Source organism: Myxine glutinosa, chromosome 12, assembly GCF_964187855.1.
Source record: "Myxine glutinosa chromosome 12, kmMyxGlut1.1, whole genome shotgun sequence".
Classification (NCBI taxonomy): Eukaryota; Metazoa; Chordata; class Myxini; order Myxiniformes; family Myxinidae; genus Myxine; species Myxine glutinosa.
This window is the reverse complement of record NC_136272.1, coordinates 72,307,187-72,334,836: the sequence shown is the minus strand read 5'-3', so window position 1 is coordinate 72,334,836 and position 27,650 is coordinate 72,307,187. Positions and strand designations below refer to the sequence as shown.

The window sequence follows — 27,650 nt, the reverse complement described above, 5'->3', positions numbered from 1 at the left end:
ATCTCAGAGTAGACCAGAAAATCACAATACAGAATCACATTGAATCAAAATCAATCACAGGAATCACCATAGGTCCAGTCTTTCATACCCTGATCTACCCCTCGTTTTTGGCCGTATCACTCAATGGTGAAGACAACAAACAACAGGCATTTTAAGGCCATTTTCCCTGCTAGAGCTGGGGTTAGCCTTGTGGTCCCCATGACAATCTTCTCCATTTTGCCCTATTTTCTGCATCTCTCCTTGTTAACCCCCTTGCCCGCATTTCTTCTTCCACCACCTTTAGCCAAGTCTTTCTCGGTCTTCCCCGTCCTCTACTTCCTTCGACATTCATTCCATCATTCTTCCCAACCAGTCACTTTCATCCTTCCTCAACACATGACCAAACCATCTCAACCCGTTTCGCTGCACAGCATCAATCGCAGGCTCTATTCCCATCATCTTTCGCAATTTATCATTTGTCTTCCTCTCTCTCAACGATACTCCGCACATCCACCGAACCATTCGCATTTCCACCATTTACAGCCTTCGTTGCTGCTCTACGTTCATTACCCATGTCTCGCTCCCATAAATCATAACACTTCTCACACATGCAGCATACACCTTTCCCTTCAGCTTCAACGACATTCCCCTCCTCGTCAGCACGCCACTCAGTTCCCGAAACTTCTTCCATGCACATCTCACTCCAGCAACCGTTGCAGAGTCTGATCCACCTTCTCCATTCAGCATGTCTCCGAGGTAGCAAAATGTTTTCACACCTTCCAGCTTCACGCCGTCTCCAAGATCCAACTCAACATTTCCTCCATCTGCAGCTCCCTCTGTGCACACCTTACACTTGAATGTAGCTGCCACACTGGTTAATGACCCTTTCAGACCACTACATTTTTGATGAACCCACTCAGCGCACATTGTACATTGAATGGAGTTCACTCCGACACCCTTCCTGCACACAGCACACGGCCACTTCCCAGTTCTTTCCACCTCACCACATGCTTTACGACTTGCCATCACCTTGGTTTTTCTGATATTCACCTTCAGACCTTTTGTCTCCATACATTCCTTCCACTTGTTCATCTTCTCCTTCAGTACATCCATACTTTCTGCAATCAACACCAGATCATCTGCATACAACAACTCCCACGGTAAACCCTCCTTTACGTTCTGAGCCAGCACCTCCATCACAGCTACAAATAGTCGTGGACTTAGTACCGACCCCTGATGCACTCCCACCATCACCTCAAACTCACCACTGTTCCCGTCCTTCGTCCTTACAGCTGTGCGCGCTCTTTCGTACATTGCCATCACCACTCTGATCAACCATTCCTCCACTCCTAACTTCCTCAATGCCCATGTCACTACTTCACATGGAACTCTATCGAATGCTTTCTCCAGATCAACAAACCCAATAATCAACTTCTTCCTCTTCTTCATGTACTTCTCCTGCAACTGCCTTACAATAAAAAGCGCGTCTGTCATTCCTCTTCCTGGCATAAATCCAAACTGCATTTCGTCGATCTTCACTTTCTTCCTGATCCTTTTCTCCAACACCCTTTCCAATACCTTCATTCCATGCTCCAATAACTTTATCGCACGAGCCATACTCCAGAGGGTCACCTTTCCCATTGTATAGAGGGACGAGGGTACTCAGTTCCCAATCCACTGGAATGCGGCCTTCTTTCACCACCTGATTACAGATATCTGTCATTCTCTTAACACCCCAACTTCCCACTGCCTTCAACATATCCCCCACAACTCCCGTCGGCCCTCCCGCTTTTCTACTCTTCATTGCTTTTATGGCTTCCTCAACTTCCTTTTCAGTTAACTTCTCTGCCGGTCCTAAAACTGGGTTAGTGTCTATGTTGCCACCCCATTCATTCTCTGCATTCAACAACATTTCCATATATCTCTTCCATCTTCCTTTAATTCCATCTGGGTCCACAACGATTTGTCCCACTTCATCCTTCAAGCAACTCACCCCCATCACATCACACCTCTCTTTCGCTATCTGCTTTGCAATCCTGAATACCGCTCTCTGACCCTCTTCCGAATCCAAGCGTTCTCCAAACATTTTCCTACATGCCTCCTGCGCCTTTGCTACCTCTTTCTTTGCAGCCTTCTTGGCTGCCTTATAACTTTCATGCTCTGCCTTTTCTGCCCCCGTACCCTTCGCCTTCTGCCACTCCTCGAACATCTTCCTCTTCTCGTCAATCCTCTTTCCAACTTCATCATCCCACCACCATGTTTCCGAGTGCCTCGGTGGTCCTTTAGTCCATCCACATACCTCACCAATGGCTCCCAACAGACTATCTTTCATTGACATCCAACCACGTTCAAGCTCAACCACATCATCCTCTACCCTGCTCAGCCTCTCTTTTAATGCCTCCCTTACTGTCACCTCTTTCAACCTCCACACCTTCATTCTCGGTTGGTACTTCACCTGCCGAGCTCTCCTCGCACCTTTCACCCTTATGTCGCAGACAACCAAGTGGTGCTGTGAAACAGCCTCCTTCCCCGGGATCACGTTTGTGTCCCGGAGGTGCCCCCTATCTCGCCTATGCACCATCAAGTAAACGGTTGTCGTCGACCAACCTGACGTGTATGTAACAAGCTTATTAGCCGCTTTCTGGAACTGAGTATTACAAATCAACAAACCAGCTCCATCAGCAAAGTCTAAAAGCCTTTCACCTTTTCCATTTCTCACGCCATATCCGTAACCCCCATGAACTCCCTCAAAACCGTCCATACTCCTTCCCACATGTCCATTTAGGTCTTCTCCTACCACAACAACTTCCTCATCTTTCACGTTTTCCATCAACTTCTCTATCGCACACCAGAACTTGTCCTTCTCTTCATCGCTCCGACCGACCTGTGGACCGACCGACCTTTACTTATCAATTTTACGAGCTGGATCCGGATCCGGATCTCCACCAACAATGAATCGATTCTTCCTTGTCCCACACACAACCTGTCCACCAAGTTTCATCCAAATCCATCCATACCTTTTTGAGATATCCTGCTAAGTATCGTCTTTGGCCCTACCTCCCAATGGTGAAGAATCACTTAAAAAAATTAATAATTCTCATATCCGAATCCATATTCAGATATTCACCAAAATCGAATGGAATCGTCCTTGTCAGACACCCAACTGGTCCACTAAGTTTCTTCCAAATCCGTCCACAACTTTTTGAGATATCCTGCTATGTGTAGTTTTGGGTCCAACAGTGCATTCAGAAAGTATTCAGACCCCTTCACTTTTTTCACATTTTGTTATGTTGCAGCCTTATGCTGAAATCGTTTAAATTCATTTTTTCCCTCATCAATCTACACTCAATACCCCATAATGACAAAGAGAAAACAGGACTTTAGAAAGTTTTGCAAATTTATTAAAAAGAAAAAACTGAAATATCACATGGACATAAGTATTCATACCCTTTGCTATGACACTTGAAATTTAGTTCAGGTGCCTCCCATTTCTCTTGATCATCTTTGAGATGTTTGTACACCTTGATTGGAGTCCACCTGTGGTAAATTCAATTGATTGGGCATGATTTGGAAAGGCACACACCTGTCTATATAAGGTCTCACAGCTGACAATGCATATCAGAGCAAAAACCAAGCCATGAGGTCGAAGGAACTGCCTGCAGAGCTCAGAGACAGGATTGTGTCGAGGCACAGATCTGGGGAAGCCTACAAAATAAATCTCGGCTGCATTGAAGGTTCCCAAGAGCACAGTGGCCTCCATAATTCTTAAATGGAAGAAGTTTGGACAACCAGGACTCTTCCTAGAGCTGGCCGCCCGGCCAAACTGAGCAATCGGGGGAGAAGGGCCTTGGTAAGAGAGGTGACCAAGAACCCGATGGTCACTCTGGCTGAGCTCCAGAGATCCTGTGTGGAGATGGGAGAAACTTCCAGAAGGACAACCATCACTGCAACACTCCACCGATTTGGGCTTTATGGCAGAGTGGCCAGACGGAAGCCTCTCCTCAGTGAAAGACACATGAAAGCCCGCTTGGAGTTTGCAAAAAAGCACCTAAAGGACTCTCAGACTGTGAGAAACAAGATTCTTTGGTCTGATGTAACCAAGATTGAACTGTTTGGTAATTATGCTCACAGTATGCTCACATATATGCTCACAAGTAGTATGCATCTTCCTTTAATTTAACTGAAGGACTGAAGGAGAATATCGTATGCTCACAAGTAATTGTTTGTTGGTGACACTTTATAATTATTTGGCTCTGCTTGTGGCTATAATGTACAGTCGTGTGTTATGAGACAAAATTGCACATCGTATTATTCATTGTGATGCTTTAGGAGGCGTACGTGATGGCCAGCGTGGAACACCCTCATCTGGTACGGTTACTGGGCGTGTGTCTGGCACCGAGTGTGCAGCTCATCACTCAGCTCATGCCACTTGGCTGCCTGCTGGAGTATGCGCGGCGGCACAGCAATGCCATCGGATCCCAGCTGCTTCTCAATTGGGCTGTGCAGATCAGTAAGGTGCAAGATGGCGGTCTCTCTTATTCTGGACCATTAAAGTCATGAGAGTTGTCCAATTGTGACATTGAATAGTGATGTGGAGGGGAAGGAGGGAAGCATGGGATATGTTTGCCGTTTTTATCTCCCACAAAAAGTTTAGATATCTCTCTGGCATTACGAAGTTACGAGCCTGGTGTTGGCTTAGCGGTTAGGGTGCCGGCTTGGGATCCTAGGATCCTGGGTTCGAATCCGGGTCGATCGCTGAATTAACGCCAGGGGGGTTGACTCAGCCTGTCATCCTTCCGAGGTCGGCAAATTGAGTACCAGCTTGCTGGGATGAATGATCCCGGTGTGTACCCCGATTCAGAATAGGTACACCGTATCCCTGCGCATCGTAATAGCGTGACCAAGGGTTGGCGTCAGGAAGGGCATCTGGCCATAAAAACATTGCCTCAAACAGGGAACCATGATTGTCATGGGGCCCACAAGGCTAACCCCCGCTTTAGCGGGGAAAATGGCCTTAAAACGATCATTCATCTATCTATAATTCCAGTAATCTCTGTGTGTTTGTTTGTTTGTACGTTTGTTTGTCTGTGACCGCTGTTTCTCGACAACCACGGGTCCGATATACTTTAAACTTGCCAGGTATATTGCTGGGGACCCGAGGATGTGCCTTTTCAAGGTTTCATATTAATCGGACAATTACTTACCGAGCTATGTCCAAAAAACGATTCAACCAATCAGAGAGCAGCGAGCTATCGCGTGTGCCGAACGTGGCGAACACACTCTGCCTCGGATGGCACATTTGAGAGCGTATTCATTTATTTCCCGTCGGCAAACTATGTTGGCGCTATGTTGGTGTTAAACGATGTTTTAAAACTAATTAAAACCCCGGGGGGATTGTCACTGTACTCGCAAGCCGTTCGCCGTTCGCTTTGGCGTTGCGAATGGACCAAAACATTTCATGCACCAAACCATTTCATGTAAAGCGTTCGCCGTTCGCTTTGGCGTTGCGAATGGACCAAAACATTTCATGGACCAAACCATTTCATGTAAATAGAGGGGGGGATATAATTTTAGATATAGATATAGTACGGGCATGCCCTAGTCTATCTATAATTCCAGTAATCTCTGTGTGTTTGTTTGTTTGTACGTTTGTTTGTCTGTGACCGCTGTTTCTCGACAACCACGGGTCCGATATACTTTAAACTTGCCAGGTATATTGCTGGGGACCCGAGGATGTGCCTTTTCAAGGTTTCATATTAATCGGACAATTACTTACCGAGCTATGTCCAAAAAACGATTCAACCAATCAGAGAGCAGCGAGCTATCGCGTGTGCCGAACGTGGCGAACACACTCTGCCTCGGATGGCACATTTGAGAGCGTATTCATTTATTTCACGTTTGCAAACTATGTTGGCGCTATGTTGGCGTTAAACTATGTTTTAAAACTAATAAAAACCATTTCATGTAAATAGAGGGGGGGGGGGGGGGATTGTCACTGTACTCGCAAGCCGTTCGCCGTTCGCTTTGGCGTTGCGAATGAACCAAAACATTTCATGGACCAAACCATTTCATGTAAAGCGTTCGCCGTTCGCTTTGGCGTTGCGAATGGACCAAAACATTTCATGAACCAAACCATTTCATGTAAATAGAGGGGGGGGGGGTTGTCACCGTACTCGCACCCACGTACCCACGTACCCACGTACGGGCATTGCACCCACGTACGGGCATGCCCTAGTCTATCTATAATTCCAGTAATCTCTGTGTGTGTGTGTGTGTGTGTGTGTGTGTGTGTGTGTGTGTGTGTGTGTGTGTGTGTGTGTGTGTATGTGTGTATGTCTGTGTGTTTGTCTGTGACCGCTGTTTCTCGACAACCACGGGTCCGATATACTTGAAACTTGCCAGGTATATTGCTGGGGACCCGAGGATGTGCCTTTTCAAGGTTTCATATTAATCGGACAAGTAGTTACCGAGCTATGTCCAAAAAACGATTCAACCAATCAGAGAGCAGCGAGTTATCACGTGTGCCGAACGTGGCGAACAGACTCTGCCTCGGACGGCACATTTGAGAGCGTATTCATTTATTTCACGTTGGCAAACTATGTTGCCGCTATGTTGGCGTTAAACTATGTTTTAAAACTAATTAAAACTAATTTGCGATTCTTTCGCTTTCCTGCGCGTTTGTGCACGCTATGGCGATTTCTTTACCAAACTCCGCAAGCCGTTCGCTTTGGACCAAACCATTTCATGTAAATAGAGGGGGGGGATTGTCACCGTACTCGCAAGCCGTTCGCTTTGGACCAAACCATTTCATGTAAATAGAGGGGGGGGGGGGATATAATTTTAGATATAGATATAGTACGGGCATGCCCTAGTCTATCTATAATTCCAGTAATCTCTGTGTGTGTGTTTGTCTGTGTGTATGTCTGTGTGTGTGTCTGTGACCGCTGTTTCTCGACAACCACGGGTCCGATATACTTTAAACTTGTTAGGTATATTGCTGGGGACCTGAGGATGTGCCTTTTCAAGGTTTCATATTAATCGGAGAAGTAGTTACCGAGCTATGTCCAAAAAACGATTCAACCAATCAGAGAGCAGCGAGCTATCACGTGTGCCGAACGTGCCGAACAGACTCTGCCTCGGACGGCACATTTGAGAGCGTATTCATTTATTTCACGTTGGCAAACTATGTTGGCGTTAAACTATGTGTTACATATTTATGTGAATGTATGTGAATTACCATGCAGGTGTTTGCTTCCGTGTGTAGTATATTAAGTTGTTGTGTAGTTGTTGTGGTTGGAGGGTCAGGAGCCCTTCTGAAAGAGTGGCAGGAAACGGAAGTGGCCGGAAGCGGAAGTGACGGGAAAGGGAGGAGAAAAGACACGAGGGAAAGGAAGGCTTTTTTTTCCTCGCCCCGCGACGACGAGAAGGTGGAATCGACCTTACGCTGCGCGGAAAACGCGCCGTTGCGAAACGTCTGGCGAGAGGAGTTACCTGGGCGGTAAATACCTTTGGACACGTCCAGTCACTGTGAGTTCGTGCACGAAACCAAGCGTCCGGGACAGTTTGCCCCGTCTACAAAGACGCGTACGGGTCCGCACGGTGGGCCTCGCTCGCGTCGGAAGCCGCGCTGGGTTTTGCCCCGTCTACAAAGACGCGTACGGGTCCGCACGTTGGGCCTCGCTCGCGTCGGAAGCCGCGCTGGGTTTTTGCCCATCTACAAGGACGCGTAAGAGTCGCACTTGGGGCCTCGCGCACGTTGGACGCCGCGCTGGGTTTGCCCCGTGGCTTGGCAAGGAGGTGCGCTGCAGCCGCGGCCCCAGTCCGAGACGGCACGTTTAGAGCACGTCCGCCCGGGGCTCGTTCAACCGCCCGTGTGCGGAGAGGAGAGACATTGACCACGGAGGGAGTCAGGAGTGGGGCTCACGTGAGGAATGTATAAGATTAAGATGGCCATCTTAGAGTTTGTGTAGATGAGTTCACATGGTTGTAATATTGATTGTGCATTGTTGATGGTTGTTGATTGCTCAGTGAATATATTATTGATTATTCCGGATCCTTGGTGTGGGGTTTCTTCTTGACCGGAATTCATATTGATTGCGTTACGAAAGCGTATAAACCATATATCTTTCTGGCGGGGTCCCTCCCACGGTCCGGGGGTCACCAAGACCAGGTAGTTACCGGGAGGACCACGTAACAGAATTGGGGGCTCGTCCAAATTACGATTTGCGGTTTCGCAATTGGGTCTACGTCCGGGATCTAAAAGTGTATAAAATAATAAAATAATAATATTTTTGGTAATTAAAATTTATTAATTAATTATTAATTGGTAATATTTTTTTTTGAGAAATTGGGGAAAGTCTTGGGGTGAAGGTTAACAGGTGTTAACGATAGGCACCATGGCGTTTGTGGCACAGAACTTTGGGGTAACCCCGAGTGAGGCACAGTTCCGAGCGTTGCTAAAGTCGGATCTCTTGAAATTGGCCAAACATTTTAACTTGGAGGTCCGAACTAATTTGAGGAAGGCAGAGTTGCAGGCCACGGTGATACAATCTATGGTGGGATTAGGAACATGGGACGAGTTAGCCTGGGAGTGGCTACCCGAAGAACCAGAAGACGTGGAGCTCCGGAAACTGGAGTTGCAATTACGGAGCCAGGAACGGATCAAAGAAGAAGAAAGGAAAGCAGAAGAGAGAAGAGAAGAGAAGCAAGCAGAGGAAAGGAGAGTGGAACGAGAACTCCAGGAAAGGTTAAAAGAAGAAGAAAGGAAAGCAGAAAAGGAAAGAGCAGAAGAAGAAAGGAAAGCAGAAAAGGAAAGAGCAGAAGAAGAAAGGAAAGCAGAAAAGGAAAGAGCAGAAGAAGAAAGGAAAGCAGAGGAGAGGAGAGAAGAGAAACAAGCAGAGGAAAGGAGAGTGGAACGAGAACTCCAGGAAAGGTTAGCAGAAGAAGAAAGGAAAGCAGAAAAGGAAAGAGCAGAAGAAGAAAGGAAAGCAGAAAAGGAAAGAGCAGAAGAAGAAAGGAAAGCAGAAAAGGAAAGAGCAGAAGAAGAAAGGAAAGCAGAGGAGAGGAGAGAAGAGAAACAAGCAGAGGAAAGGAGAGTGGAAAGAGAACTCCAGGAAAGAAGAGAAAAGGAACAAGCAGAGGAAAGGAGAGCTGCAAGGGACCTCGAAGCAGAGGAGAGAAAAGCGGAAAGGGAATTAAAGGAACGTGACATGCAGCTTCAGCAAGAAATCAAATTCAAGGAGCTGGAGTTAATGAGAGAACGGGGAGAGGCACCACCCTTGCTGACGGGGTCGACACCTCACCAGAAAACCTGGGATGTGGGCAGACATGTGAGGCTGGTTCCACCGTTCAGTGAAAAGGAAGTCGCGAAATTCTTCCCACACTTTGAGAAAGTGGCTCGACAATTAAACTGGCCGGAGGAGGCCTGGACCATACTCGTACAAAGTGTGCTGGTGGGGAAAGCTCAGGAAATTTATTCGGCGCTACCAATGGACCAATGTGCAGATTATGAGGTACTGAAGAAGCACATCCTCAAGGCCTATGAGTTGGTTCCGGAAGCTTACAGGCAAAAATTCAGGAATGCCAGGAAGAGGGAGAGTGAGACCCATGTGGAGTTTGCCAGAGTGAAAGAAAACATGTTTGATCGGTGGTGTGAGTCAAAAGGAGTCGGGAAAGACTTCGAGACATTGCGGGACTTGATCCTGGTGGAGGAATTCCAGCAGTGTGTCCACGAGGACATCAAAGTGTACCTGCAGGAAAAGAAGGTACCAAAGTTGTGGGACGCAGCCACCATGGCAGATGATTATGCCTTAACCCACCGAATAGGGGTCCACGAACCTAACTCCTCGCCTAGATCTCCGCAGGGGAGGTGGGGAACAGCAGGTGCGGAGAACGACCATACATGGCGGCGGCCTCGAGATGATTATGGGGACAACTATGATACCCCACCGGTTCGAAATCAGAGGGATGCGGGCCCAAGACAAACTTATAGTTCGGGGGGCCCGAGGCAGACCCCGAGTTTTTCCTCCGGGCCTACTTGCGCGTTTTGCAAAAAACCTGGACACTTGATGTCCAGTTGTTACCTCATGAAAAGGGACAACCCAGAGCGGAGTCCGACTATTACAACTCCGAATGCGATGGCTAGCGTAAGAAATCGCCATCAAGAGGGTTACCAACCATTTGTTTCCGAGGGGTTTGTGTCACTGGATGGAGCCTCGACTAACCGGAGACCGGTTAGGATATTGAGAGACACAGGGGCCCATCAATCTTTAATGCTTGAAGGCATTTTGCCATGGTCCGAGGAGACGGCAACGGGGGATAGTGTTCGTTTACAGGGGATCGGGGGCGGTGTTAGTGCTCCCCTTCAGGTCATCCAGTTGGAGTCCGATTTGGTGTCAGGACCGGTCACCGTCGGTTTACAAGCCACGTTTCCTGTAGAGGGTGTATCTGTGGTTCTCGGGAATGATTTGGCCGGGGGTCAAGTTTATGGTAACCTGAGGGTTGAGAAAGAGCCCAGCAGGGAAAATAACACCACACCAGCTCGGGATGGTGACAAAAGTGCCAAGTTATTTGTAGGGGGACTGAACTTCAAAACAGAGGAAGAAGTTCTGACCTCTGTCTTCAACAGATATGGGCCGCTGGTGGAAGTGCGGTTGGTAAGAGACTGGGAAACGCAACAGTCAAGAGGGTTCGGCTTTGTCACGTTTGCCAGCACAAAAGACGCCAGAGAGGCAGAGAAGAATTGGAATGGCAAGGATTTGGAGGGTCGGACCATAACAGTAGGGAAGGCATTTCGTAGGCGTCGAGAGGTCTACAGGAGAGGACAACTGGGCGGTAGTTTTGGTGGTGGCCGCAGTCAATATTATTATGGAGGCTCCCTGAGTTACGGCCGCTCCCGAAGGAAGAATTGGCAAAGTAGTGGCCGAGAAGAAGACCGGTATTCAGGGGACTACAGGGACCAGTGGTCCCACCCTAATTATTAGGGACGTTCCGAGAAGTTGAAGCACTGAAGGCGGCGGAGCCGCCGAGCCAAGATTCCTACACGAATTAACCGTGAACGCCGTTCCTAAAGGCGCCCATGTAGAGAACTTTCCTGCACGGACTAACCGTGAACTCCACGTTCCTCAAGGCGCCCATGTAGAGAACTTTCCTGCACGGACTAACCGTGAACTCCGCGTTCCTAAAGGCATCCATGTAGTGAATACTCGGCTTGGCCTCCCGGAAAAGTGCTATCGAGTGGCTTAACTGGCTTTATTTTTAAGTGATAACTGTGCCCGGGGGGAATTGATAATGTGGGGGGGTTGAGTTATCTGGTTTATTTCTCCAAATTGGCCGGCAAAGAAAGTTTTCGCTGGGTTCAAACTTTCTTTCTTGAAGGGGGGGAGTGTTACATATTTATGTGAATGTATGTGAATTACCATGCAGGTGTTTGCTTCCGTGTGTAGTATATTAAGTTGTTGTGTAGTTGTTGTGGTTGGAGGGTCAGGAGCCCTTCTGAAAGAGTGGCAGGAAACGGAAGTGGCCGGAAGCGGAAGTGACGGGAAAGGGAGGAGAAAAGACACGAGGGAAAGGAAGGCTTTTTTTTCCTCGCCCCGCGACGACGAGAAGGTGGAATCGACCTTACGCTGCGCGGAAAACGCGCCGTTGCGAAACGTCTGGCGAGAGGAGTTACCTGGGCGGTAAATACCTTTGGACACGTCCAGTCACTGTGAGTTCGTGCACGAAACCAAGCGTCCGGGACAGTTTGCCCCGTCTACAAAGACGCGTACGGGTCCGCACGGTGGGCCTCGCTCGCGTCGGAAGCCGCGCTGGGTTTTGCCCCGTCTACAAAGACGCGTACGGGTCCGCACGTTGGGCCTCGCTCGCGTCGGAAGCCGCGCTGGGTTTTTGCCCATCTACAAGGACGCGTAAGAGTCGCACTTGGGGCCTCGCGCACGTTGGACGCCGCGCTGGGTTTGCCCCGTGGCTTGGCAAGGAGGTGCGCTGCAGCCGCGGCCCCAGTCCGAGACGGCACGTTTAGAGCACGTCCGCCCGGGGCTCGTTCAACCGCCCGTGTGCGGAGAGGAGAGACATTGACCACGGAGGGAGTCAGGAGTGGGGCTCACGTGAGGAATGTATAAGATTAAGATGGCCATCTTAGAGTTTGTGTAGATGAGTTCACATGGTTGTAATATTGATTGTGCATTGTTGATGGTTGTTGATTGCTCAGTGAATATATTATTGATTATTCCGGATCCTTGGTGTGGGGTTTCTTCTTGACCGGAATTCATATTGATTGCGTTACGAAAGCGTATAAACCATATATCTTTCTGGCGGGGTCCCTCCCACGGTCCGGGGGTCACCAAGACCAGGTAGTTACCGGGAGGACCACGTAACATATGTTTTAAAACTAATTAAAACTAATTTGCGATTCATCGTAACTGCGATATGCGACCTTCCGGACAGTCAAATGAGGACGTCACTTCCGGACTTACGGATAGTCATAGTGACGACGTACTGATGCTGAACGTGGCGAGCAGACGCTGTAAGGTACGATCGATTGTAGTACACGTTTATAATAACTCTGCCGATACAGGCCCGATTAACTGCAGCGCCATCCGAGCTGCGGCGTCGGGACGATACATTCATTGTACGGTCACATCACGCACTTATGGGCACGCCCATGGGCCCATGGGCACTGCATGGGCGAAGACATTTTTTTTTTTTTTTTGGGCAAGGAACGGGCACCCACGTACGGGCACGTCCGAGGCGAATGGACCAAACCATTTCATGTAAATAGAGGTGGGGGGGATATAATTTTAGATATATATATAGTACGGGCATGCCCTAGTTCATATAATTCTGGCATTACGAAGTTCCACCTGTGCACAACGCCACACCTAATGTGCACGTCACACCTAATCTACACACCATGAGGATATCACATCTCAATGGAAAATGATTGCTCGGCCTAAAATAATTTAGGTTGGGGGTAAGGGTGATGGTCCACATCAGCGAGAACTATGGAAATTATGTGGAAGCACTAACTGTACAATGGAGGGGTCTGACAGTTGACTTCGCCCATTGTCTGAGCCAATCAGTCATGCCTAATTCCTCATAGAACATCCTTGCAACAAGGATCCACGATGCCCTGTGACTCCTCTGCCCCCTCGTAAGCTAGGTTGGTGTGTTTCCTGCTAAAATTATATAAAAGTATACAGATTCATTGGAGAATTGTCCATGATGTGGCCTGAACGTCGTCTTTGACAAAAAGCATCACCTGAACACATTTTGCACGTTTTGTGTGCAGTTCAGGATTCTAATGCAGTAATCATGTATTTAATCAAATACTCTAAAGTGTTCCAAAGTGTAATTAACCTTGTACAAAGTAAAACGATGCTTATTTTAAACTACAAATCTTGTTCTTGCATAAACGGGTCCATTGAAGGGTGCTGAATGATTAGTCCCTCCATTCGTCTGTTCTGCACCTGCATGCATGCGAGATTGACATGAAAAGGTTGCTTTGATGGAGATAAAGGGAGAGTAAGCCAGTGCTAAGAAGCACTTAGGTTGAGGGTAAGGGGTTGGGGGTAAGGGTGAGACATGTGGAAAATTTATACAGCTGATATTATGGTTAACATGTACGTGCTGTACTTCCAGATAATCATAATATAAGTGGGTGGAAAAAATTGTAAATGGTTGCGGTCATTCCATAATGAATGCTTCATAATCATAATAATTGATGGTTGTGAAGGAGCTGGGGCTCCCACGTCGATCGGAAGAATGGACGCGACAAAAAGCTGGAATTCATCCGAGTTGCTTTAATCAAACCAAACACTCAGGCACTCTGAAAAGCCCGTTTATCGGGCAGCAATATATATACATATTATCCCGGAGCGTTTGCCCAGGAAAGGCGAGAGGGGGCGTGGCCCAGCGTCCTGGCTGCGGCCTGGCAAGTTGAGGGCGAGCCTGCCCGGGCGTCCTGGACGAGCCCGGCATGGTGATCGCTCCGCGTCCTTGATAGGTGCAAGGCGATTGTGAAAACCCAGCGGTAGCCGCTACACACGTCCCCCCAGAATCGACTTGCACCGGCAGGGTCAATTTGAGGGGGATCCTGATGACCCGGCCAAAGCGACCCCTGGCGCGTCGTGGGAGGGGGTCCGGTGTGGTGGTGGGCGGTCGAGTGGGGGGCACCGTGGACGGGGGGCGGCCTCGCCGCGGCAGAAGGGCCACCCGTGGTGGGTGGTCGACGTCCACGTGCGCCGGCTTGAGGCGGTCCACCGCAATCCGGTCCGACCTGCCGCCGATGTCGATGACGAACGACTTATCGTCCCGTCGCAGCACCCGGAAGGGCCCGTCGTACGGCGGCCGGAGTGGCCCCCGATGTGCGTCGTGACGCACAAAAACATACTCCGCTGTGCGAAGTGCTGGGGGGACGTAGGACTGGGGGTCACCGTGGTGGGATGTTGGCACGGGGGCAAACCGTCGGGCGGCCTCCTGGAGGTCCGAGCGCTGGTGAGCTGCGGACCAGGGACTGGTAGCGTCGGGCACGAATTCGCCCGGGACGCGTAGCGCCTGGCCATAGACAAGCTCGGCGGTGGATGCCTGGAGGTCCTCCTTGGGGGCCATGCGGAGGCCCAAAAGGACCCACGGCAGCCGGTCGGCCCAACCGCCGTCTTGAAGGCCAGCCATGAGCGCGGCCTTCATGGAGCGGTGGAATCGCTCGCACAACCCATTTGCTTGGGGGTGGTAGGCCGTAGTACGGTGGAGCTTGACCCCCAGGTTGCGGGCGACCGCGCCCCACAGCTCGGAGGTGAACTGTGGTCCGCGGTCTGACGAGATGTCCGCCGGTGCGCCGAAGCGGGCGACCCAGGTGGCGATGAAAGCCTGCGCCACGTCGGCGGTGGTGGTGGAGACGAGGGGAACGGCCTCCGGCCACCTGGTGGTCCTGTCCACCATGGTGAGCAGGTGTGTGAACCCCCGTGACGGGGGGAGGGGGCCCACCAGATCCACGTTGACGTGGTCGAAACGTCGTTCGGGCACGGTGAAAGGTGCCAGCGGGGCCTGGGTGTGTCGGTGGACCTTGGCCCGTTGACAGGCCGTGCAGGTGCTGGTCCAATCGCGGACGTCCCGACGAAGGCCGTGCCAGACGAATCGCGCCGACACCAGCTTCTGGGAAGCTTTCCGGCCCGGGTGGGAAAGGCCGTGGAGGGAGGCGAAGATGCGGCGTTGCCAGGTGACGGGCACGATGAGGCGAGGCTGGCCTTGGGAGACGTCGCAGAGCAGGACAGTGTCCGCGAAGGGGATGTCGGCCAGGCGGAGGCCCATGTCCGCCGCCCGGAGGGCTTGCACCGTGGTGTCGGTGGTTTGGTCCGCCGCCATAAGCGCAAAGTCCACGCCCAGGTGGACCGCGTTCGCGCTGGCCCGGGAAAGACAGTCGGCCACGGCGTTGTTTTTGCCGGTGACTTGCCGGATGTCCGTGGTAAACTCCGACACGGCGGAGAGGTGGCGCTGTTGGCGGGCCGACCACAGCTCCGTGACCTTGGCCATGGCGTAAACCAACGGCTTGTGGTCGACGAACGCCGTGAAAGGTCGGCCCTCCAGGAGGTGGCGGAAATGGCGGACGGCCAGGTGTAGACCGAGGAGCTCCCGGTCAAACGTGCTGTATTTGAGCTCGTTCGGCCGGAGCTGCCGGCTGAAAAAAGCGAGTGGCTGCCAAACCCCGTTCACCCATTGCTCATGTACGGCGCCCACCGCGTAGTCGGAGGCGTCTGTGGTGAGGGCGATGGGAGCGTTGAGCACCGGGTGAGCGAGCAGTGTTGCGTCGGCGAGGGCCCGCTTTGAGCTTTGGAAGGCCGCATCCATTGCTGCGGACCAGGCGATGTCGTGCTTGGCCAGCTTGCCCCGGAGGGCTTTGTAGAGGGGCCGCATGAGTTGAGCAGCGCGGGGCACGAAGCGGTGATAAAAATTCACCATTCCCAGGAATTCCTGCAGGGCCTTTATGGTGCGGGGACGCGGGAACGTGGTGATGGCCTCGACCTTGGTTGGCAGTGGCACGGCCCCGTTCTTGGTGATGTGGTGATCCAAAAAATCAACGGCCGTCGTGCCGAAGTGGCATTTGGCCGGGTTGACGATGAGGCCGTGCTCGCTGAGGCGCCCAAACAGTGTTCGGAGGTGGAGGAGGTGCTCGGCCCGGGACGTGCTGGCGACGAGGATGTCGTCCAGGTAAACGAAAAGGAACGGCAGGTCACGCAGCACGCCGTCCATCAAGCGCTGGAACGCCTGAGCCGCGTTCTTGAGACCAAATGGCATCCGCAAGAATTCGAATAAGCCGAACGGCGTGATGACTGCCGTTTTAGGGACGTCGGCCGCCCTGACAGGTACCTGGTGATATCCCCGTATGAGATCAATTTTCGAAAAAATGACCCGTCCCGCCAGACGGGCGGAGAAGTCTTGGATATGCGGGATCGGGTACCTGTCGGGGGTGGTAGCGTCATTGAGACGGCGGTAGTCGCCACACGGGCGCCATCCGCCCCCCGGCTTTGGCACGATGTGCAGTGGCGAGGCCCACGCGCTATCGGAGCGCCGCACGATGCCGAGGTGCTCCAACGCGTCGAATTCGGCCTTCGCCACGGCGAGCTTGGCTGGGTCGAGGCGGCGGGCCCTGGCGTAGACCGGCGGGCCCGTGGTTGGTATGTGGTGCTCGATCCCATGCCGTACTGCGACGGCCGAAAACGTCGGCCGCGTGAGGGCCGGGAACTCCGTGAGCAGGCGAGCAAACTCGTTCGCCGCCGGGACGGCGCATGCCAGCTCGGTCGGCGCGGAGCTGCTCAATGTGCATACCAGGGAGCTGAAGGTTTCGGCGTTGATTAAACGACGCCGTTGGACGTCCACCAGCAGTCCGTGTGCGCAGAGGAAGTCGGCGCCGAGCAGAGCCATGGGCACGTTTGCGGTTACAAACGTCCAAGCAAAGCGTTGGCCGCCGAAGCAGAGGGTGACGTTGCGCGGGCCGAAGGTGCGGATGGTCGATCCATTGGCCGCAACCAAGGAGGGGCCGCAAACCGCGGATTGCCTGTCCTGGTCAGAGGCGGGTATGACGCTCAGTTGGGCGCCGGTGTCGCACAGGAAGCGCCGTCCGGACGCTTTATCCGTGATGAACAGTAAGTTGCCCGTGTGGCCGGCGCTCATGGCTGGTAATGAACGCCGGCCCGGCCGTTTCCCGGCCTGCCGAAGGTGCACGGGGGTCGGCATGTCCGGGCCTTCTGTCCGAACCTGGCATGATAGTAACACCACGCTTGGTCAGGTGGAGGCCCCGGTCGTCATGCTGGAGGTGGTCGGCTCGGTGTAGCGGCCGCCAATTGCGTCGGCAGTTCGGTCGTCGACCGTGCCGGGTGCTCGGGCGCCATGGGTGTTGCGTCGGACGGCGGTGGGTCCCATGTCGCCGCTGCGATGCGCTGTCCTGCGGCGGAGATCTTGTCGGCTTCTCTGGCAAGGGCCCGGGGATCTGTGATTGTCGTGCTTGCCAGGGCGAGGCGTACCGGGTTAGGCAGCTGACGGAGGAACAGCTCCCGGAACAGGAATGCCGGAGAGTGCTCGCCGAGCAGTGAAAGCATGTAGTCCATTCGCTCGGAAGGGCGCGTGTCGCCGAGCTCGGGCAGGTCGAGCAGGCGCCGTGCGCGTTCCGCCGATGGGAGGGCGAAAGCGTCAAGGAGAAGCTTCTTAATCGCGCCGTATTTGTCAGTGGCTGGCGGGCTCTCGAGGAGGCTCAGGGCGCAGGCCGCGGTGGCCGAACCGAGCGCTGCTACCACATGGTGGAAGCGGGTGTCGTCGGCCGTGATGCCTCGCAGGGCGAACAGGGAATCCGCCTGTGCGAACCAAACCGCCGCGTGAGCCTCCCAGAAGGTAGGCAGTTTAAGGGCGACTGCCGTGTCCATGTCGGTAGGTCACCAATAAAGGAGCTGGGGCTCCCACGTCGATCGGAAGAATGGACGCGACAAAAAGCTGGAATTCATCCGAGTTGCTTTAATCAAACCAAACACTCAGGCACTCTGAAAAGCCCGTTTATCGGGCAGCAATATATATACATATTATCCCGGAGCGTTTGCCCAGGAAAGTCGAGAGGGGGCGTGGCCCAGCGTCCTGGCTGCGGCCTGGCAAGTTGAGGGCGAGCCTGCCCGGGCGTCCTGGACGAGCCCGGCATGGTGATCGCTCCGCGTCCTTGATAGGTGCAAGGCGATTGTGAAAACCCAGCGGTAGCCGCTACAGTTGTGTCAATTGTGATAACCTCATTATGGAATTGCAGAATCATAAACAAACTCCAAGTTATATGTAGAAATAGTCCAAATTGAACATTTAACAAGAAAGCATCTGAAAATGCAAAGCACGTCCACGTCCGTTTGTATTCAGACATCTTCTACTTCTTCTTCTACTTCTACTTCTTCTTCTTCTTCTTCCTCTTCTACTTCTGCTTCTTCTTCTTCTTTGTATGTATGTTAAAAATAACGTGAACAGTTTTTAAAAATACAAAATGAAAATTGATGATTTCATGCAGCCTTGACCTTTGAGCTTTAGATCTAAAAAAAGAGGTCAATCGGGTGAAAATTGCCAATTTTATGTGACTTTTTTTCCTTTTGACCAAATTATTAATTTGCCTTCTCCATATTCTCATAATAAAGCTTTGTTGAAAATGTGATGACAAAACTCTAATTTTATATTTAAATTTCAGGTCAATTGGGTGAAAATTGATGATTTTATGTGACGCTGACCTTTGACCCTTTGACAAAAATATTAATTTGTCTTCTCTATATTATCATAATAAAGCTTTGTTGAAAATGTGATTACAAAACTAAAATGGTAAATTTTAATTTCAGGTCAATTAGATGAAAATTGATGATTTTATGTGACGCTGACCTTTTACCTTTTGACCTTTTGTCAGAATTATAAATTTGCCTTCTCCGTAGTTTTGGTGAAAATTTAATGACAAATAACTCAAATGGTAAAACACTTACTGCCCGGACACACACACACACACACACACACACACACACACACACACACACACACACACACACAATTACAAAACCCTGCCTTCTGCTGTGCATGGGATGGGCTAAGAAAGCTGAAGATCAAATGGGAGGTGATTATTAATAAAATGTTTTTTAAACTCTCAAAATTAATTGATTTATAAAACTCTCTAAACTCTATAAATTAAATTAACTAAAAAGATATTGTTTTTCCCAGCTGTAACCCACTTAATTATTTTCTGTTTAGAGACTGGAAAGTTTTTTTTTCTGCCTGGCACCAATCTTACTATAATTCACCAAATGACCGTCCGTCTGTCAGTCCGTTCGAAGGTATATAGTACCGCAAAAACGGCTGAACCGATCGCAACGATATTTTGGGTGGGTAATCCTGGGAGCTTCTGGAGTAAAATAGGGTATATTGTTTTTCCAATTTCAGCTTTGGCCTCCAGCATTTTCAGGTTTGGACTCCCGCATCACGTTATTTTCCCGGGTGCCGCACAAACGGCTGCACCGATCGGACTCGGTGACCGGACAAAGACCTTTTATAAGGACATGGGTTGAATCCCTGCTTGAGAGAATGCCAACCCCCTCCCCGCCATCACGGCCGTCTCTCCAACTCACAATCCCACGAGATATGCGGAAAGAATGACCCAAAACCAATTATCTTCTTTTGGAATCGTATATAAACATCATTAAAAGTAAACAATGACCTCGGCCAAACTTCAAACGACGTGAGTTTAATCTCTACATGAGAGAACTCCACATAGCTATTTGGGCGGTGTATAAGCCAACAGATCGCTGTCTCCATCGATCTTGCCAAGGCCGTCACACTTATCGGCTCAAAATCCTTTTAACTGTTGACTTGGTCGTTTTTACAATGAAGGAAACATTAACAATGTTGTTAAAAGTTTATTTTGTGATTAATTTGTGATTGGAGATATGTTGTTTCGAATGAAAAAAACAGATATCAAGTTCAAGTGAATGATGACATACCGTGATGGTTTCTACTTTCTAAACGTGAACTTTGCGGATTGCCATATGCAGATTCGCCACGGACCCACGATCGATGTTTCTATATGTGAACGTACCTGTTTGTTTGCGAACGGGTACGTTTTTCATGGAAGTCCTTCACGAACTTGTTGTCCATGTCTGATGTGCGACTGAAGGTGCTACAGGAATGTGGAATTTATTGGTTTCATGCTTTAGCATTCGCCCTATCTGCATTGCCTGTTTGCTTCCGGCCTCCCACCCGTGTGTAGCACCAATCTTAGCACCGTGCGTAGCACGGGTATCTCACTAGTAATCATAATCGGCGTTGTCCTGAACCTCAAGTCTCCTCGAGACATTTCCCAAATACACAACATTATACTGAAATGGTATAAAAACCGGTTGCTGTATTGAAAATAAAATTCATGAAAGATTAGGCCAAATAATTATTCCACAAAAGCCTTATTCTGAGATGTTTTGCAGTGGGGTTCAACAAGTGAAACAAAGAAATCGGAACGAGATAATTTACTCAGGTCATTTAAACCCACATGGACCATGTTTTCCCATTGCCAACCCTCCCATGTTTGCTCACAGGGAATGCTGTACTTGGAAGAGCGACGCTTGGTGCATCGAGACCTGGCAGCCAGAAATGTGCTTGTGAAGAATCCACAACACGTCAAGATCACCGACTTTGGGCTTGCCCGGTTACTTGATGTCAACCAAGATGAGTACCAGGCGGACAGTGGCAAGGTAAAACGTCCATTTCTTTTGGAGTTTCCTTGTTGTCGTTTCGTATGCAGTCTGGAGTGATCTCACATGCTGGATGTCTTGGCTGTCTTCAAGGGTTTTTTCTTTCTCTTGATTTCCAGATGCCTATTAAATGGATGGCACTGGAATCCATCCAGTTTCGCATCTTTACTCATCAAAGTGACGTTTGGAGTTACGGTACGTAGTATCACCTGCGAACAAGGAAAAGTGATTTGTTGGCGGAATTGATCTTCGTAGACAAAATATCTTCCTCATGACCAGCTATATCTAGATAAGATACCATGAAAGCAAAAATTGCAATTTCTCCCCTCAGGCCCTCCCCCTTTCCTCCCCCAAATTTAATTTATTGGCAAAATCGAGTAATACAGACCCTTATTTTATTTTATTTTTTTTGGATACAAGATCGAGGCTCGTGAAAGAGCTAACAACAATCACAAAAAAAAAAACAGACGCGCAAAACATACAATAAAGGGAGCGGGAGACAAGATGGGGAGAGAGAGGGAAGCACACAAGTACAACAGCAGAGAACAGGAACGTCGGGAGATCTGTGGGAGGGAGAGGGCTTGGGGGGGAGGAGGCATGGGAAGGTGGGGGGATGGGAAAGGTATAAAACACATGGACACAGCTAGAACTTCCAGGAAAGAAAGAAGTCTGGATTTGAAAAAAAAAGTGGATCTGGGGTGAATTAACGGGGGTAGAAGAGATCAAGGTTTTGGATGGGGGAAGATAAGAGGTGGTGGTGAACAGCTGTTTTAAAGACCTGGAGGGAGGAGTGGGATTGAAGGGAGTGGGGGAGTTTGTTCCAGAGGCGGGAGAATAGAGGAATGAAGGAGTGAAGGCGAGCAGAGAGCCTAGATTTTAGCAGTTTAACCATAAGATGGTTGCAGGCAGATCTTGTGCGGCCTGCAGGAATATTTGGGGGACAGAGCCTAGAGAGAGCTGGTGGTGCAAGGCCGGAGAGGAGTCGGTAGAAGACAGAAAGACCACCAACCTGTCTGTGGTGAGTGAGTGAAAGGCCCTCGGAGTTAGCTTCATCGCGGGAGATTCCAATGATTCTGAAAGCTTTGGTTTCAACATCGTGAAGCCGAGCTAGGTGTGAGGCAGGAGCACCAGCCCAGAGGGGAGAGCAGTATTCCATTGAGCTGCGGATGAAAGCCTTGTATGTGGTGAGGAGCTCAGGTGTGCCGAGGAAGGACTTTGCACGACGGAGGATGCCCAGTCGGCGACTGGCTTTGGAGGACAGCTTGGAAATGTGGTTTTCCCATGAAAGATCATGGCAGATAGTGAGATCCAAAAGCTTGAGTGACAGAACTTCTTCAAAAAGATTGTTCAGAAAATAGATGGGAGGGTTGTCCAGACAGTCTTTTTGAAGAGACAAAGTGAGAGTGAAAGATTTGTCAGGATTGAAAGACATGTACCACTTTTTTGACCAGTCTGTGATTTTGTCTGTGACTTGGTCTTGGCTTAGCGGTTAGGGTGCAGGCTTGGGATCCTAGGATCCTGGGTTCGAATCCCGGTCAATCGCTAATTTTACACCAGGGGGATTGACTCAGCCTGTCATCCTTCCGAGGTCGGCAAATTGAATACCAGCTTGCTGGGATGAATGATCCTGGTGTGTACCCCGATTTAGAATAGGTACACCATATCCCTGCGCATCGTAAGAGGCGACTAAGGGTTGGGGTCAGGAAGGGCATCCTGCCATAAAAACATTGCCTCAAACAGGGAACCATGATTGTCATGGGGCCCGCAAGGCTAACCCCCGCTCTAGTGGGGAAAATGGCCTTAAAACGATCATTCATTCATTCATTTTTGGTGAATATAGTTCTGAAAATAAAATTTCCTTCTGCTTTCATTACTCTTCTGAAAAACTGCTCCGTGTCAGCTACCCCCTCAGGGTATAAAAGAAAACCTGCCTTATTCTACCTTATGTTTATGGCTACAATGGGTATCTCTTGATCTTGTCACTATTTACCATTTCAAAAATCATACTTTTCATACAAAAAATCATACAAAGATTTCCGTTCCATTTCAAAAATCATCAATTTCATTCTTTCTCTTAAAATTTACTTAGAATTATATCGTTTGACTAATACTTTGTCCTTAATATACACAATATTTAAGATGAGGCCTTGTCTAGACTTCTTTCTTTGTGACATACAAAGTGTGCCTTCAGAAAGTATTTCACACCCCTTGACTTTTGTGTTGCAGTGTCACAGCCTGAATTATAAATGGATTAAATTGAGATTTTTTTGTCACTGATCTACACACAATACCCCATATTGAAAAGGGAAGACCTGTTTTTAGAAATTTTACAAATTTATTGAAAATGAAATGCAGAAATGGCTAATTTACATTGGTGTTCAACCCCTGAGTCAATACCTCATAGAAGCGCTTTTAGCAGTAATTACAGCTTTGAGTCTTCTTGGGCATGTCTGTATCAGCTTTGCACATCTGGATTTGGGAAGTTACTCCCATTCTTCCTTGCAGATTTGCTCAAGCTCTGCAAGTTGGATGGGGAGCGTCGGTGAAAAGCAATTTTCAGGTCTTTCCACAGTCTCCATGGAATTGAAGTCTGGGCTTTGGCTGGGCCACTCAAGGACCTTCACATTCTTGTTATGAAACCTGGGGTCATTGTCCTGTTGGAACGGAAATATTCACCACAATTTAAGGTGGTTTTCACTCTAGAGTAGGTTCTTATCAAGGATTTGGCTGCATTTGGCTCCATTCATTGTTCCCTCTATCCTTACAAGTCTCACAGTCCCTGCCACTGTAAAGCATCCCTATCGCATGATGCTGACACCACCATGCTTCACGGTAGGGATGGTGTTAAATGGCTGATGAGCTGTGCTCGGTTTTTGCCAGACGTAGTGCTGTGCATTCAGGCCAAAGAGTTCAATTTTTGTCTCATCAGACCACAGAGTGTTTTGCCTCATGCTCTGTCTTTCACGTGCACGCGTGCTGTCATGTGCCTTTTCTCAGGAGTGGTTTCTGTCTGGCTACTCTTCCATAAAGCCTAGGTTTGTGAAGGGCTGCAGAGACTGTTATCCTTCCGGCAGGTTCTCCAATCTCAGTCAAGGAACTCTGTTGTTCTCAGAGTGGTTATTGGGTTCTTGTTCACCTCCCCGACCAAGGTCCTTCTTGGCGGGTTGCTCTTTTTGGTCAGACGGCCAGCTCTAGGAAGGGTCTGGGTAGTTCCATATTATTTTCATTTCCTAATGATGGAGCTCACTGTGCTCTTTGGAACTTTCGACACTTTAGAAATGTTTTATGCCCTTCCCCAGATCTGTGCCTCCTCACAATTTTATCTCGGAGTTCTATACACAGTTTCTTGGACTTCATGGTAGAGTTTCTGCTCTGACATGCACTGTCAACTCTGAGACCTTATATAGAAAGGTGTGTTTCTTTCTAAATCGTGTCCAATCAATTGAATTGGCCACAGGTGGACTCCAATCAAGTTGAAGAGACATCTCAATGATGATCAAAGGAAATTGGATGCACCTGAGCTCAATTTGGAGTGTCATAGCAAAGGGGTTGAATACTGATTGACTGAAGATATTTCAGATTTTCACTTTTAATTAATTTGTAAAAATTTCCAAAAAAAACAAGACCGAAAGTCTAACAGCGGCGTAACTGGGTTTGTAAAATATTATAATCCACAAACACATATGATTAGCTTTTTAAACAGTCGCCAATGCTGTTTATAACATTAAACAAAGAAATTTGGAGGAATGCCGACATCCGTGAGGTAAGTTTTACTTACAGAACTGAGGGAAGATCTACTGTAATCTATATACCCCACAATGACTAGGTTATTAACATGCTATCAAAAAACCGAGCGAATTCCTTACTTCCGCGGTTGTTAGTACCGTACACCACTTATCATTGATTAATGAACCATACACCGCTTCAATCCATCAATTTTGCATTCACGACATTGGGATTAAAGTGTTATGGTCATATTTACTATATTATTATTATTACTATTATGAAAACGATACTACTGAAACGATACACTACTGTATTAACAAATCTGGGCTTAATGTGTCCGAAATGGCCCGAAGGTGAGGCATGAAGCCTAAGGCCTATATGTACCATTTTGTTGGAAGAGACGTAACACCTATGCTTTCGATATTTGATGGTCATTTTAACAATCGGTTTGTTTGTGCTTCACACTGAATGAAAAACGTGAAGGTAAAGCTTGGCGATTGTGATATATGACAGGTTCGACGATATGTTCGGCCTGAACGAAATTGGAATCAAAATGCCTGAGTGCAGAGAGTCAGCCACTGTACTGCTGTAATGACATCAGACGTAGCCACATCACCCTGTCATGTGACCAGATCCTCAGCTCTGATTGGTATATGTTTGAGGGGACATACAGATGGAGAAACACTATTCTAGATGGCTTTGCCCAATGGGCTACGCCGTAAAAATACAATGAAAGATGTTTTCATATGCGATATATTAATATATTTAGATTTTATATATGTATTATGTCTACCATGGTAACCATCTAAACTCTGTTAACTCTGTCTGGGGAAGGGTATAAAACAGGGCTGCCTGTTGCAATGATATCACTTTTGTTTTTACAATTGGAATATAGTATGGGTCTCCTTGTGGTGAGTCTTCCAGGGTGGGTCTCCTTGTAATGAACAGGTATGGTCCCTAGACTAGTTAGAATTAAAATTCATTATATCTCGACTCAAAAGGCCCAAGACCCCCAAAGATGGCACGCCTTAGACTTAGCGTTCCTGGTGCATGACAGTCACATACATACTGCACTGGTAATCCCCAAAAAAGGAAGTACTAAAAACCCAAAATAATTTCATCCTACACAGTTGACGTGCAGTTTACTTTCAGCTAGAGGTGTAAAAATGTTTTTACAGCATAGGCCATAGTGCAAAGCAGTCCATAACAGTGTTTGTCCATCTGTATGTATGTATGTATGTATGTATGTATGTATGTATGTATGTATGCATGTCCCCTCAAACGTATACCAATCAGAGCTGAGGATCTGGTCACATGACATGGTGATATGATTACATCTGATGTAATTACGGTGGTACGGCGGTTGACTCTCCACACATCGCCATTTTCATGTATATATGGTTCATGCCGAACATATCGTCGAACCTGTCACATATCACAATCGCCATGCTCTACCTTTACGTTTTTCATTCAGTGTGAAACACAAACAAACCAATGGTTAAAATGACCATCAGATATCGAAACATCGGCGTTATGTCACTTCCAACAAAACGGTATGTACCCAACCCATGAGGGGTATAGTCTAGATTACAGTAGATCTTCCCTTAGTTCTGTAAGTAAAACTTACCTCACAGATGTCTGGATTCCTCCAACTTTCTTTGTTTAATGTTATGAACAGCATGAGCGACTGTTTAAAAAGCTAATCATGTGTGTTTGTGGTTTATAATATTTTATAAGCCCTGCTACACCGCTGTTAGACTTTCGGTCTTGTTTTGTATTGCTTAATTTTCTCCCAAAAAAATTTTAAAACTTAATTTCTTCTTTTTTCACTTAATTTTTTCCTAAATTCCAAATCGATTTTGATTTTTTTTTTCAATAATAATTCACTGTTTATTATTGCTAGTTGAAATTTGTTTGTAAAAATAAGACTGTCCACTAAAAGGGTTCTTTGTTAAAACTAAATTTGTTCCTTATCACAAGACGACTGCAGCATGAGTGATGAATACACAATTGTTTATTTAATGATACCAAGGGCTGATGATCCGCAAGTCACTGATGTAAACAAGATGGTGAGCGGTATTAATAAAATTGTGTAAGCTTTCATTATATCATGGCCATTTTGCAATAATTTTATCATATTAGCTGAACACTGATATTCGTTCTGTTCAACGCTCATAAATATTTAATAACTTGTAATTGGCTTGCCATGATTAACCCTTATACCTCCATATTTAAAAATAGCACATTAAAATTTTTATAATCACAATTTGATTAATGTCCGAATGATGCATTTCTATTGCAGCAACATCATCGAACCGGTTTCAGTCTAATCCAATTCCAATTGAATGCAATGAATGCTTTTCGCATTAACATGACAGTGAGGATGTTTAAAAAGGTATTTTCTAAATGCAGAAAATGAATGATATATAGGAGTTAAATTCCTACGGGTTAGTCATAAAAAAATGCATTAAAGGTTAAGAGGAAATATAGTGGCTTGTGTTTTGATGGCTCTTGAAGCTGGGGTTTACAGGTTAAAAATCTGCTTTAAACTTCTAATTTCCTTACCGCATCACTTTGGCAGGTGCCTCCTTGGCAACCTGTCCCAACTGTAGGGCTTGGGTTTCTGACATTCTGACATTTTCTGACATTTCTGACTTGGGTTTCCTAATACAGCCATACAAAACTGATGAATTAATATTAGTTCGAATTAGGCCAAAAGCCAGCAATAAAACCATAAAGAAGTCAAACAATTACTTTTCCTGAGATAGAAATGAGTAACAGGGGGCGAATAAATTTGTGACAATAAATAAATATTAAATTCTTGCTAATAAATACATGTAAATAATTTCTCGCCATGAGCAAGATCACAGAATACTCGAAAAGCCACTACATTCATTACATGATTATTGTGTGGCCATTGGCAACTCAAGGGTGGGCCATAATGACGTTTGTTTCTTCCCCTTCACTGCCAAACTTTTTACCTTCTCATGTCTTTCCAAACACTTACGACCTTCCCCTTTTCAAAAAGCAGATTTTTTTTTTTTACTTCTTCAAAAACTCTTACACTATTCTCTTTCTTCATTTTTGTATCAATGCAGCTTTTTTATTTAAGGCCTGGCCTCGACGAGGCCAAAATAGTCCATGACTTGAGCCTTCAACGTAAAACAAGACCGAAAGTCTAACAGCGGCGTAGCCGGGCTTGTAAAA

General features: G+C 48.0%; 1 protein-coding gene across 2 annotated transcripts in view; it reads left to right on the top strand.

The window, feature by feature from the left end:
* Positions 1-27,650, top strand: part of LOC137437512 (epidermal growth factor receptor-like) — a 559,201-nt gene that overhangs the window by 505,141 nt on the left and 26,410 nt on the right. For both annotated transcript variants that reach the window (XM_068131899.2, XM_068131898.2), the window contains exons 20-22: positions 4,309-4,494; positions 20,562-20,717; positions 20,837-20,912. In XM_068131899.2, coding sequence (XP_067988000.1) covers positions 4,309-4,494; positions 20,562-20,717; positions 20,837-20,912 — 418 coding nt within the window. The remainder of the gene's footprint in view (positions 1-4,308; positions 4,495-20,561; positions 20,718-20,836; positions 20,913-27,650) is intronic.